This window comes from Mytilus californianus, unplaced genomic scaffold (assembly GCF_021869535.1).
Source record: "Mytilus californianus isolate M0D057914Y unplaced genomic scaffold, xbMytCali1.0.p SCAF_14, whole genome shotgun sequence".
In the NCBI taxonomy this organism is placed as follows: Eukaryota; Metazoa; Mollusca; class Bivalvia; order Mytilida; family Mytilidae; genus Mytilus; species Mytilus californianus.
Window position 1 is genome coordinate 30,297,346 of NW_026262626.1, and position 13,776 is coordinate 30,311,121.

Consider the following 13,776-nt stretch of genomic DNA (forward strand, 5'->3'; position numbering starts at 1 on the left):
GAAATATTCTTTTACTCATGTCAGTGCACACATAAAAGAAATGTTCTTTTATATATAAATCTGTAACCATGCCATATATTCAAGCTCCTGTCTAAAGTTGTGTACCTCAGCAGTAGTTGAATTTTTTTATTTGGAGAATTTGGTGTAAATAACAGAATTTTGATGGTCTCTGTTAATTTTTTGTTCACTACTTATTCAGATTCTGTCGTTTTAGAGCTTTTATTCCCATAAATATACATGTATAGTATAGAAACCTGTCTATTGTTGAGGCTAAGGCTGTATGTTGACTTCTAGATGTTTTTTGGGCCTGGGAAATGTCATTGGATTGATGTCTCATTGAGGTATACAAGGTGATATATCCAACAACTTTTCTCCATGCATGTATATTAAGTATACCACTTATCTTTCTACCGAAATGCGATTGGACTTTGAAGAAATATATTATAATTCCAGCTAAACAGGGTATTAAACTAGGGGCTTTATTTGTATCATACATGGGGTAAATGTCATACATGTATTGTTACAGGTATAAATGAATAAAAAAATATAGAGTACAAGACTACAGGGTTCACGGTTAGTTACTTTTTATACGACCGCAAAAATTGAAAATTTTTTGGTCGTATATTGGTATGACGTTGGCGTCGTCGTCGTCGTCGTCGTCGTCGTCGTCGTCGTCGTCGTCGTCGTCGTCGTCGTCGTCCGGCGTCGTCCGAAGACACATTGGTTTTCGCACTCTAACTTTAGTTTAAGTGAATGGATCTCCATGAAATTTTACCATAAGGTTCAATACCAAGAAAGGAAGGTTGGGATTGATTTTGGGGGTTATGGTACCAATAGTTAAGGAATTAGGGGCCAAAAAGGGGCCAAAAATAAGCATTTTGTAACTTCCAGACAATAACTTGTGTGTAAGTGTATGGATCTCTCTGACATTGTACCACAAGGTTCCATATCACAAAGGGAAGGCTGTAATTGATTATGGGGGTAATTGCCTCAAAATTTTAGGAATTAGGGGCCAAAAAAGGGGCAAAAAACAAGCATTTTTCTAGTTTCATGACAATAACTTGAGTGTAAGTGTTTGGATATTTCTGAAATTGTACTACAAGGTTCCATATCACAAAGGGAAAGCTGGAATTGAGTTTGGGGGTAATTGCCCTAAACGTTTAGGAATTGGGGGCCAAAAAGGGGCCAAAAATAAGCATTTTTCTAGTTTCCAGACAATAACTTGTGTTCAAGTGTATGGATCTCTCTGAAATTGTACTGCAAGGTACCATACCACAAAGGGAAGGCTGGGATTGAGTTTGGGGGTGATGAATCATAAGGGGGTTCAAAAAATTTGGGGGGGGATTTTTTTCTTCTTTTTTTTTCTTTTAAAATTTTCCATTTTAAGTTGGTTATTTCTGATTTATATTTAAAAGCAAATAATAATGATATGGTAGGAGATACACACCAAACAGGATGTGTAAATTATTATATAATAAGTATTGTGCAATAGCAAGAAATTTTCAATTCCACAGTATTGCACAATAGCAAGAAATCTTCAATTGCACAGTATTGCGCAATAGCAAGAAATCTTCAATTGCACAGTATTGCGCAATAGCAAGAAATATCCAATAGCACAATATTGCGCAATAGCAAGAAATTGTCAATTGTACAGTATTGCGCAATAGCAAGAAATATTCAATTGCACAGTATTGTGCAAAAGAAGATACTTCGTATAAATTGCTTATTTCTTGATCAATTTCAATGGGGTTTTATTCTTGAATTCTTGGGGTTCTTTAATATGCTGAATCTTACCATGTATTAAGTTTTTGGATTTTGGGCCCCGTTTTTAAATTGGTCCACATTGAGGTCCAAAGGGTCCAAAATTTAACTTTGTTTGATTTCATCAAAAATTGAATTATTGGGGTTCTTTGATATGCCGAATCTAATCGTGTATTTAGATTCTTAATTTTTGGTTCCGTTTTCAAATTGGTCTACATTAAGGTCCAAAGGGTCCAAAATTAAACTTAGTTTGATTTTAACAAAAATTGAATTTTTAGGGTTCTTTGATATGCTGAATCTAAACATGTTTTTAGATTTTTGATTATGGGCCCAGTTTTCAAGTTGGTCCAAATCGGGGTCCAAAATTAAACTTTGTTTGATTTCAACAAAAATTGAATATATGGGGTTCTTTGATATGCTGAATCTAACCATGTATTTAGATTTTTGATTTTTGGGCCCCGTTATCAACTTTGTCCACATTGAGGTCAAAAAGGTCTAAAATAAAACTTTGTTTGATTTCATCAAAAAATGAATTCTTGGGGTTCTTTGATATGCTGAATCTAACCATGTATTTAGATTTTGGATATTGGACCATAATAGGTGAATGTCCAATTTAAAATTTTTAAGTTCTTAGACCACATTCATTCTGTGTCAGAAACCTATGCTGTGTCAAATATTTAATCACAATCCAAATTCAGAGCTGTATCAAGCTTGAATGTTGTGTCCATACTTGCCCCAACTGTTCAGGGTTCGACCTCTGCGGTCGTATCAAGCTGCGCCCTGCGGAGCATTTTATTAAATTGTGTCTCTAAGAGGCTATTTCAGTTCTACAGGGTGTTGCGTTTGTACATAGATAACCTTATCAGTTGAAACATTAAACTAGTGCATGGGGAAAATATTATCAGTGCAATGGAAAAGGAGAGGTGTCGCTGAAGATGACAAAACAAATCTTAAGATACAACTGAGGAGGGTTATAGATTGATTTTTTAAAGGGACATTATCTATTATCTAGACATTAGTAGAGATAAAAACCTTTGTTTGGCTGTTGTATTTAATGTACAGATCAATTCAGTATACTTGTTCGTGTTGATAAAATATTATTTTTTTTAAGAAAAACATTATTTTCTTAATATTCAGATATTCAATCTAATGTCCTGTCAACTTGTTATAAGTAAAATTTCATTGATAATTTTTAAACACCTGAATCATGAAAAGTAACTTTTTAACACACAAGTAATAAGCTAAGAAAGACAACTCCAACTTCAGTTTATCAAGTGATTGCATTACAAGTGTAAAACGGCCGCTGCAGAATTTGACAGGATCATTTTCAGTCGTGTTTATTTAGACTTATAAGTTAAAACTTCGACCGTGGAATAATTATTTCCATACAACTTTGATTAAGGAACATTCGAAATTGTTAACTTCTGTTTTTGTCTCGCCTTGACGGATTCAAAAAGCGAGACATGGGTATGCTGTTTCCGGCGTTGGCGTCAACAATGTATTAGTTTGTGATTACTGGTCTAGTTCATGGTGAACCACTAGTGGTAGGTCAATGATATTTGGTATGCAGTTGTATTAGCATTGGCACATCTCATAACCATGGAGATTATTTGGCCCTGCCCCCTCAGTAAAGGTCTATTGACTTTGAAACTTTTCATAGTTTACATGTATTTGTTTGTGATTAGGTCAATTTATGGGGAACCGCTAGTGGTAGGTCAATGATATTTGGTATGCAGTTGTATAAGCATTGGCATATCTCATTTCCATGGAGATTTTTTGGCTCCGCCCCCATAGTCATGGTCTATAGACTTTGAAAATTTTGCTTAGTTAACATATTAGTTTGTGATTAGGTCAGTTCAAGGGGAACCATTAGTGGTAGGCCAATGTTAATTGGTGTTCAGTTGTATAAGCATTAGCACATCTCATTTCCATGGAGAATATTTGGCTCCGCACCCTCAGTCATGGTCTATTTACTTTGAAACTTTTGCTTAGTTTACATGTATTAGTTTGTGATTAGATCAGTTTAAGATGAACTGCTAATGTTAAGTCAATGATATTTAGTATGCAAATTTATTGGCATTTGCAAGTATCGTTTCCATGGAGATTATATAGCCCCACCCCTGATCATGGTTCATTGACTTTGAAACTTTTACAGTTTACAAGTTAATGTTTGTGTTTAGGTTTGTTTAAAGGGAACAACTTATGATAAGTCAATAGTATTTGGTAAGCAGTTGTATTAGCATTGGCACATCTCATTCCATGGAGATTGTTTAGCCATGTACCTTCAGTCATGGTTCATTGAATTTGAATATTTGCATAACTTACATGTTAAAGTATTGCTATTTTAATTTCAACATTTGCATTATATGGATTGTTTCAAAATATTGATAAAAGTTGCTTAACCACTAATATCAATATATTATGGCCCAGCTTAACTTTGTATATATCTTTTGATGAGAAACACTGAATTTTATAAACATGATAAACAAGTTTTTAATTGAATTGTAATTCATATTTTATAACTTCTTTACCTTTTTGACATAAAAAAAATTCTTTTTAGTGCTAGATATTTAGTTGGTAGTTTCTCACAAGAACCTAAACTTAAACAACATTGAATTTGAACTGTTAATTTAATTGTATACTCAGATATGAACTGAACAATATAAAAAGAACATTATTAATATATGACCCTGTATACTATAGTAAAATCAAAACATTGTAGCGCAGCGCGCGAAGGAGCACTTCTCTTTCAAATCTCACCACTTCTCCCTATCAGTTTCAAAAAGAGAAGTCACTTCTCCCTATGATTCTGAAGTAGTGTGAGCCCTGAAACACCAAAAAATGGAATTGTCATGCACATGGCAAATTAAGTCAGCAGTTTATGAAGGGACTTTTTAATAAAAGATCTTCTTTCCCAAAATATAATGTCACATGGAACGTTGATAAAGTTTTAAAGTTCTTAAAGACTTTAAAGCCAGGGAAAAATATTTCATTAAAAGAAATTAACTTTCAAATTGGTAATGTTGTTGGCTTTGTCAACAGGACAAAGGATACAAAGTTTATTTCTTATTGACATTCGAAACCTAGAAATAGGAGAAACATTTGTCAAAATTAGATATGGAGATTTGCTCAAACAAACAAGACCAGGATATCAGTTATCAAAATTGTTTATTGAGGCATATAAACCAGATTATAGAATTTGTGTTGTTTATACCTTAAATGAATATTTAGAAAGAACAGCAGCACTTAGAAATGATGTTACACAATTATTTGTAAGTCATCAAAAACCACATAAAGCCGTGAAAAAGTGTACTATAGCTAACTGGATTAAAAAAATACTTGCTTTAGCTATTTTCACGCCTCATAGCACAAGAGGAGCTTGTACTTCCTATGTGAGTGGCAAAATACCTATAGATGTTATTCTGAGAACGGCAGGATGGAGAAAAGATAGTGTTTTTAGAAAACATTACAAAAGACCCACTACTAATGATAGTACATTTAGTAATGAAGTCTTAAATTCATCTGGAAAATAAAACATCATATGTGTATATAAAGATATATATTTTCATTAAGATTGGACCTTATCAAATTAACATCAAACTACAACTAAGGTATGTTTTGTTTAATTTGTTAATTTTATGAAGAGCTGAGCAGAGACAGTGGGAACACTGATAAGTGGAATTATTACTCATCTTTTTGTTTATTTCAGGCTGCTTTTGTATTGGCTTTAGATGAGGAACCTCAAGATTTTGATGAAGTAAGTAATTTTAATTGTTGTACAATACATGTTTTGATCTTATAAAAAAAATTTTGTCTCACCTGTGACCAAAAGCCATGAAGACTAGACATACCAATACTACATTCTGTTGTTGTCTGTGTTTTTTAACAATCAAGCTCAGTTTCTTTGTGAGAAGTTTTTTTTAGCCATCCATAGCTAATCTACCTTCATGAAATTGTGAAACTTAAGCTTTTTTGTGATCAAGAGATAGCATCTGGAGCAAAATTTGGAAAATAGTGAATGTTTTCTCCCTGTATTTTAGTAATAAATGAAGCAGTGGACAGGGGGGAAGGAACCCTGGAGTCAGGGGGATGGGAAGCAGGAGTAAGGGGGTCGGAAACCGGGAGTAAATGAAGCGGTATTTTTTTTCAATGAGAATAAAACTAAACGATATAAATAGACCTAAATGCTTCTAAGACCTTCTAAGGTAGTCAAAACCAACCATTCTAAATCTTAAATTGGTCTGAATTGGCTAAAATGATCTAAAATCGTCCGGTACTGCATTTCGACGGAATCCGTTTCTGTTTTCAATTTTTAGATAGATACAGAGCACCTGAGATCACCCGCATGGGCATATTATTAGATTGATGTTCTAAGCACGGCATATCTTTTATTAGCTTGAATTTTGTGTGTTTGAAAAAAAGATTCAACGTATGATTATTGTTGACAGTGAAGAAGGATGGTGCCACGCCTAACAACAGCTCGTCAAAGTGGAAGCTGATTTGCATGCTATTATTTACAAAGCAAACCATATCACCTAAACAATCTGCAAGAAAAACTTTTTTGCTCTAACATGAGCAACTTGACGGGTGCCACATGTGGAGCAGGATCTGCTTACCCATCCGGAGCACCTAAGATTACCATCAATTTTTGGTAGGGTTCCTGTCACTCAGTTTTTAGTTTTCTATGTTGTGTTTTATGTACTATTGTTTGTCTGTTTGTCTTTTTCTTATTTGCCATGGCGTTGTCAGTTTATTTTTGACTTAGGAGTTTGAATGTCCGTTTGGTATCTTTCGCCTCTCTTTTATCTGAACTTAGCTACTAGCCCCAACATCTACTTTTGATCACTTTTATCAATATCATGTTTTTATCCAAATGACAGATTTTTGTGTGCCTATCCAAAGTCGAAACCAAAGCCAGGTGTTACAAATAAACACTAAGAACTAGATGGTTTTCCAAGATCAAAGTGGTAAAATCCCCAAAAAATTCGTAAGGGGTTCCATGGAACGCTGTGTCTCGCCCGCGATTACTGCTGTCAGTGTAAAAGTGTAATGTTGACTTAAAAAGTGATTCCATTTATCAGTAAAATGCAGAATTTAAAAAAAAAATCAAACTTTTTTTTAGATGCTATTTCAGCTTGGTTTTGAAGATTAGCTTCTGTCCAAGTTTCATAACAATTCAAAATTTTCATGTTAAAAAAAATTTAATCCCAGACTGTCTGTAAATGTTATCTGTAACGAAGTCCATCTATCAGAAAAATACTAAAAATGAAAAAAAATATATTTTCAAAGGTTTGCTTCAGACATTATCTCTTATCATCAAAAAGCTTCTGCCAAAGTTTCATAAAACTCTATGAAGTTAGGTTTGACAAAGTAATTGATGTGTAACAAACTTTAACCCCAGACTGTGTCTACTTGTTAACTGTAAAAAACGAAGTCCATTTATCAGTAAAATACAGAAAAATTAAAATAAATATTTTCAAAATTTTGATCTGGATACTGTATTTTGGTCATAAACAAGCTTCTGTCCAAATTTAATTATTTCCATGAAGGTTTCACAAAGTTATTGATGACTGAAAAAAACTTTTAACCTCAGACTAAATCTGAATGTTAACTGTAAAAAAAAACTAAGTCCATCTATCAGGAAAATACAGATAAATGAAAATAAATATTATCAAAATTTTGCTCTGGATACTGTCTTTTGGTCATAAACAAGAATCTGTCCAAATTTCATAAAATTCCATGTAGGTTTGACAAAGTTATCGATGTTTAAAAAACTTAAACCACAGACTGAACCTAAATGTTGACGCAGCCGACACTGGAATCTATGAAAGCTATATCTTGCTTTTGCAAAATAAATTTCGCAGGTTAGACAAAAACGATAGGTATATCCAACAGTTACACTATAGGAAAAGAACGACTATGGGGAAAAGCAAAAATATGCACAAACCCATCACCACTGGTAATTACAGAAACATAATTCAGAGGTCACCACAAGGTCTTCAACATGTGGAACTCACACCCAGCAGGGAACTCTGAAAGGCCCCAAGAAAAATGGTAATCAATCCATGGTTACAGAACGATGGTTATTCGTCATATAGTGAACTAAAACTTTTAATGACACATGATAAATGACTGACAGTTCTTGACTTTGGACAGGCGCATAAAAAACATCACACCTACAAAACAAGTAAGTGACAACTATCATATTGTGGAATGGGTACAAGCAGGTGGAGGTGGTAGGTTAATCCTAGTCAGTTTGATCATTCCCAACCTATCAACAGGTACTTTTGGTCTATGCTCCCTGTAGATTCCTCTTCATTTGCTCGCTTATTTTTGGCTTTCTGAGCACGTTCTTTTTTTGTTATTTTGTGTTGTTTGTGGTACTTGTATCTGTTGGCCTTGATTTTTATTTGTTTTACAAGTCATTTTACTTTTTCTGACATGAAGACTACATTTTTATACGACCACAAAAAATTTTTGCAGTCGTATATTGGTAAAACGTTGGCGGTGTCGGCGTCTGAAGACACATTGGTTTTCACACAATAACTTTAGTTTAAGTGAATGGATCTATATGAAATTTTACCATAAGGTTTAATACCACAAAAGGAAGGTTGGGATTGATTTTGGGGGTTATGGTACCAACAGTTCAGGAATTAGGGGCCAAAAAGGGGCCAAAAATAAGCATTTTTCTAGTTTCCAGACAATAACTTGTGAAACAGTGTATGGATCTCTCTGAAATTATACCACAAGTTTCCATACCACAAAGGGATGGTTAGGATTTGCTTTCGGGGGTTATGGCTCAAACTGTTTAGGAATTAGGGGCAAAAAAAAACATGGGTGTCCTGATTAATGAACACATACTTTAGTACAAAACATAATTTAAAGCAGTGTAAGGGAGGAAATTCAAATACATGATTTGAATTACCTCCCTTACACTGCTTTTTAAATCATGTATAAAGTATTGGTTTATGAACAATTAAGACAATTTAAAAGCAGTGTAAGGGATGTAATCCAGATGCAACGTTTTGATTACCTCCCTTACACTGCTTTTAAATTATATTTAAAGAAATGCATATTTATAAAGGAAGACCAGTAAAAATATCTGCAAATGTTGCATCTTTTTTTTTTTTTACAAAAAAATCCATATGAAAGATTTGACACCATATTTTAAATTCTATTCTAAATAAATTGATTTAGTTAGCACTATGGTAAATTTAAATGGGTAATTATGATTGCAAACGCCATTGGAAATTTGAATTGAGATTATGACCATATCTAGAGGGAAAGAATTTTTTTTGGACGAAAAAGGGGGGTGTAAAAAGAAATTGTGGGGGGTCAATTTTTTCTCATTTCAGATTTCAGAAATGAAAAAGAAAAATTCTTCAAATATTATTTTTTTTGCAAAAAAAAAGTGTGGGGGGGGGGGGGGGTTAATACGCAACAATAGTGTATTGCACATAAGCAAAAAAAAAGGGGGAGGTAAATTTTTTATTTTTTTTTGTGGGGGGAGGGGGGGTCAATTCGCAACAGTGTATTGCACAAAAGCAAAAAATTGAATATAAATTCAAATTATATAACCAATTCTAAGTTCTTTGACTACAGTTATTCTGTGTCAGAAACCTTTTATGTGTCAAATATTTAATTACAATCCAAATTCAGACCTGTATCAAGTGCTAATATTGCGTCCATTTTTGCCCCAACTGTTCAGGGTTGGACCTCTGCGGTTGTATCCAGCTGCGCTCGGCGAAGCAATTTATTACCAAATTAGGGAGGGAAGTGGGAATTGCTAACCCCTGTCCACCCCCTCATATATGGACTTGGACTGTTTATGAATTCTTTACACTAAATCTGTTGGTTGTGTACTGATGGATGCTTTAGTTTGGGAGAAGAAGAGAAAGAGAGGCGTAGGATACCAAAGGGACATTCAAACTCATAAGTCGAAAATAAACTGACAACGCCATGGTTAAAAAAGAAAAAGACAAACAGACAACAGTACACAAAACACAACATAGAAAACCAAAGACTGAGCAACACGAACCCCTCCAAAAACTGGGGGCGATCTCAGGTACTTCGGAAGGGTAAGCAGATCCTCAACATGTGACACTTTATTTATTTATAAGTTGTAATTAGCTTTGAATTATCTTTCAGAAACTGTGTGTACTCTCAGATCAGTACTATGTGTCTTTCTTTTGTCTTTATCGGTAATATTTATTAGTTGTGTTTTTTGCTTTCCTGCCAATCTAATGAATAAAGACATTTCCAACTGCTGCTGCCTGGCATCAAAGGGCCATATTTGCTTTTGCCACCCCTTTACATCTGTTTTTTGTCTGGCCATATTGTCTGTTGTCCATCATCCATAAACTTTTGTTTTAAAATCTACTCCTCTAGATCTGAAACTGTATAATGGATTGAAACCACAGTTTGTCTGCTTCATCTATAGAATGTCAGCTATAAAGTTTGTGATTTTTGTCCAGGTTCATCAATCATCAGTACAGCTGAGGCTAAAAATAGAAGATAAGGATTAAACTACAGTTTTGGCTAATATCTCTAAAGACTAAAGCAATTAGGGAAAAACTGACGGGTAAAAATGATCAAAACAATTTCCCTGAAATTTTAGAAAAGCTGTCCACCTATTTTGTAGCTATTGCCCCTGAATATTTGATTTTTATACACCTGTCTTTAAAGACGGGACATATTATGGTATATACTGTTATTCGTACGTCTGTCAGTCTGTCCAGCCGTCTGTCTGTCCGTCTGTCTTCAACACTTCAGACAATAACTCAAAAACGCTTACACCAATTTTCATGAAACTTTGGTGAACTGTTTATATCTATTGACGTAGCTTCCATTTAGATTTTTATAAATTTTAGGTTTATATTTCCAAGTTATGGGATTTTATTCATAAAAAAAAATGAGGGATTTTCCAGTTTTCTGACTATTACACAAAAATGCTTTGAGCATGTAAATATATATTTACAAAAGTTTCCTTTAGATTTAAAAAAATTCTGATTATACCTTTTGGAGTACATACTGGGATTTTATTCAAAAAAATAGGGGGATTTTCCAGTTTTCGGACAATAACTCAAAAACACTTTCAGCAGTTTTCATGAAACTTTGGTGATTGTTTAATCTATTGAAATAAGCTCTCTTTTGTTTTTTTATAAATTTCTGATATGACATTGCAGAGTTATGGGAATTGTTTTGTTTTTGAACCCTTTTTTGTGATGACAAAAAAGATTAAGGATATATCAGAGAAGGGTACTAGTCTATTTTTTGGAAAGGAGTTAATATCTGACAATTTTTGTAGCGATAAAAACAAATTTTGGGTGACTTTTTACATTTTCTGTTCAGTATACTAGACTTGTTGAAAGGCAGTTAGTTAGTATGCTAAAAAGCGTGTTCACCAATTGCTTTGGACTAGGCCTCACAAAAGTTCCAAGGCGTACACAAGAGAAAGTATATCATGCACTCCTATTAAGGTCAATCTTGTGTCTTCTGCTATTTTTGTCTCGCCTTGATGGAGTCAAAAAGCGAGACATAGGTATGCTGTTTGTGGCGGCGGCGTCAACAATGTTATAGTTTGTGATTAGGTCTAGTTTATGGTGAACCACAAGTGGTAGGTCAATGATATTTGGTATGCAGTTGTATTAGCATTGGCATATCTCATTTCCATGGAGAATATTTGGCCTGCCCCCTCAGTCATGGTCTATTGACTTTGAAACTTTTGCTTAGTTTACATGTATTAGTTTGTGATTAGATCAGTTTAAGATGAACTGCTAATGTTAAGTCAATGATATTTGGTATGCAAATTTATTGGCATTTGCAAGTATCGTTTCCATGTAGATTACATAGCCCCACCCCCTCATCATGGTTCATTGACTTTGAAACGTTTACAATGTTTGTGTTTAGGTTTGTTTAAAGGGAATGACATATAATAAGTCAATGATATTTGGTATGCAGTTTTATTAGCATTGGCAAATCTCATTTCCATGGAGATTGTTTAGACATGTACCTTCAGTAATGGTTCATCGACTTTGAATATTTTGCATAACTTACATGTTAAAGTATTGCTATTTTAATTTCAACATTTGCATTATCAAAATTTCAAAAAGGCGAGACATATCTCTGTGATAACAGTTTATTGATTAACATGACCTATAATTTATGCTAGAATGATTAATTTTTCATATAATAGATTAACTATAATAATTGCATCTTAATATTTTCTAAGAACGATCCTTCTAAGCTGGACAGATTTGCTAGATCAATGTTACATGGAAAAGGACATGACAGATGGTTTGATAAGTCATTTACATTAGTTGTGGCATCAAATGGAAGGGTAAGTTAAGTAAATATGAAAAAATTAAATCATATCGTATTCGATTGAAAATTATGTTCATTCAACTGGGATTAGTTTATTAAGCCTGTGTATACAGGTTGAAGAACATGAATATGATATTTCAGCATGTTATAGGTTTCTTGTTTTATGTGTTTTGTATTTTGTATAAAAAATCTAAATTTTGAATACAGACAAAAAAACGTTTTAAAAACTTCTAAATTTTACTCTGGAATCTGGATGTCTTTTGATCATAAAAAAGGCTTCTATCCAAGTTTCATTAGATTCCATGAAGGTTTGACAAATTTTAGACCATATACTTTCTTAATGTAAACTGCAAAAAAAAGCTGAGTCCATTTATTAGTAAAATATGGACAAATGAAAATTGTAAAAAAATCAATTCCTTCAAATTTAATAATATATTGATTCTAAAGTTGATCCCATAACAACAATATTTGTAGTTTTCTTTTTTATACATAATAAAATTTTACACATTTTTAAATGAAACTTTTCTTACATGCAAAATTTTTACATACAATAAAGAGAAAATATACTTTATCTACTAAAGTTATAGAAAAGATAAGATCAAATGATAATGATTAATTTATTAAAGTGTGAAATATTGATCTTACCAGTAAATATACATGTTCAATACACAAAACATTTAAAACAAAGATCAATAGCCAGCCTATATAGACTTAACAATAAAAAACTTTAAAAAATATATAATTTATAAATTTTTTACAAGAACAATTTGATAATGGCATAAAATATTCCCCATCTGACAAAAGTAAAAATCTTTATCTAAAAATGCAGAAATTTAAAAGAAAACTAATGCAATTCACGATTGTCGAGTTTTTATGCTCCACCTAGGGGCATTATGTTTTTCGATCTCTGCGTCCATTCGTCTGTCCGTCAGGTTAAAGGTTTTGGTCAAGGTAGTTTTTGATGAAGTTGGAAGTCCAATCAACTTGAAATTTAGTACACATGTTCCCTATGATATGATCTTTCTAATTTTAGTGCCAAATTAGTTTTGACCCCAATTTCACACTCCACTGAACATAGAAAATGATAGTGTGAGTGGGCATCCGTGTACTATGGACACATTCTTGTTGTCAGTGTTATTATTACAAGAAAATTATTTTCATTATCAAGAAATGAAAACAATATTTAATGCAAGAACACTCAAGGAAATCAGAGAAATGTTGAAAATTTGAAAATGATGATATTTGCCAAATAATTTTAATAAACTAAATAAATCAAACATTATGTATAAAAAAAAAATATATTATTTAAATTAAATGCAGAAATACTGTGACACGAAAGTCTTAAAATCATATGTCACCACTGTTATCCAGCTCTTTTAATTTAATGACAGAATGGGCGGGCAGAGTCATATGATTGTAGTCGCTATATATAATTGAATTACAAATCTCACTTTAAAATAATATAGTTATTGAATATAAAGTTGGTATATGGTAGTTATTCTGCAGAGCTTAGGTGACCCAACTTGACCCGAACAATGCCAGCTCCTGGGAGAGTTCTTTTGCATACAGGAAAGGGAAAACATGCCTTTAAAAGAAGCTTAAGGACGATAACTATTCAGTGTATTCAATAACTACCATTTACTAATCAATTAGTAATGATCAAAAGACAATTGTTTTTTGGATAAGGTTGAT

General features: G+C 33.0%; 1 protein-coding gene across 4 annotated transcripts in view; it reads left to right on the forward strand.

The window, feature by feature from the left end:
• Nucleotides 1–13,776, forward strand: part of LOC127724656 (carnitine O-palmitoyltransferase 1, liver isoform-like) — a 212,107-nt gene that overhangs the window by 109,820 nt on the left and 88,511 nt on the right. For all 4 annotated transcript variants that reach the window (XM_052231687.1, XM_052231689.1, XM_052231686.1 and 1 more), the window contains 2 exons: nt 5,471–5,518; nt 11,993–12,100. In XM_052231687.1, the coding sequence (XP_052087647.1) occupies nt 5,471–5,518; nt 11,993–12,100 (156 nt within the window). The remainder of the gene's footprint in view (nt 1–5,470; nt 5,519–11,992; nt 12,101–13,776) is intronic.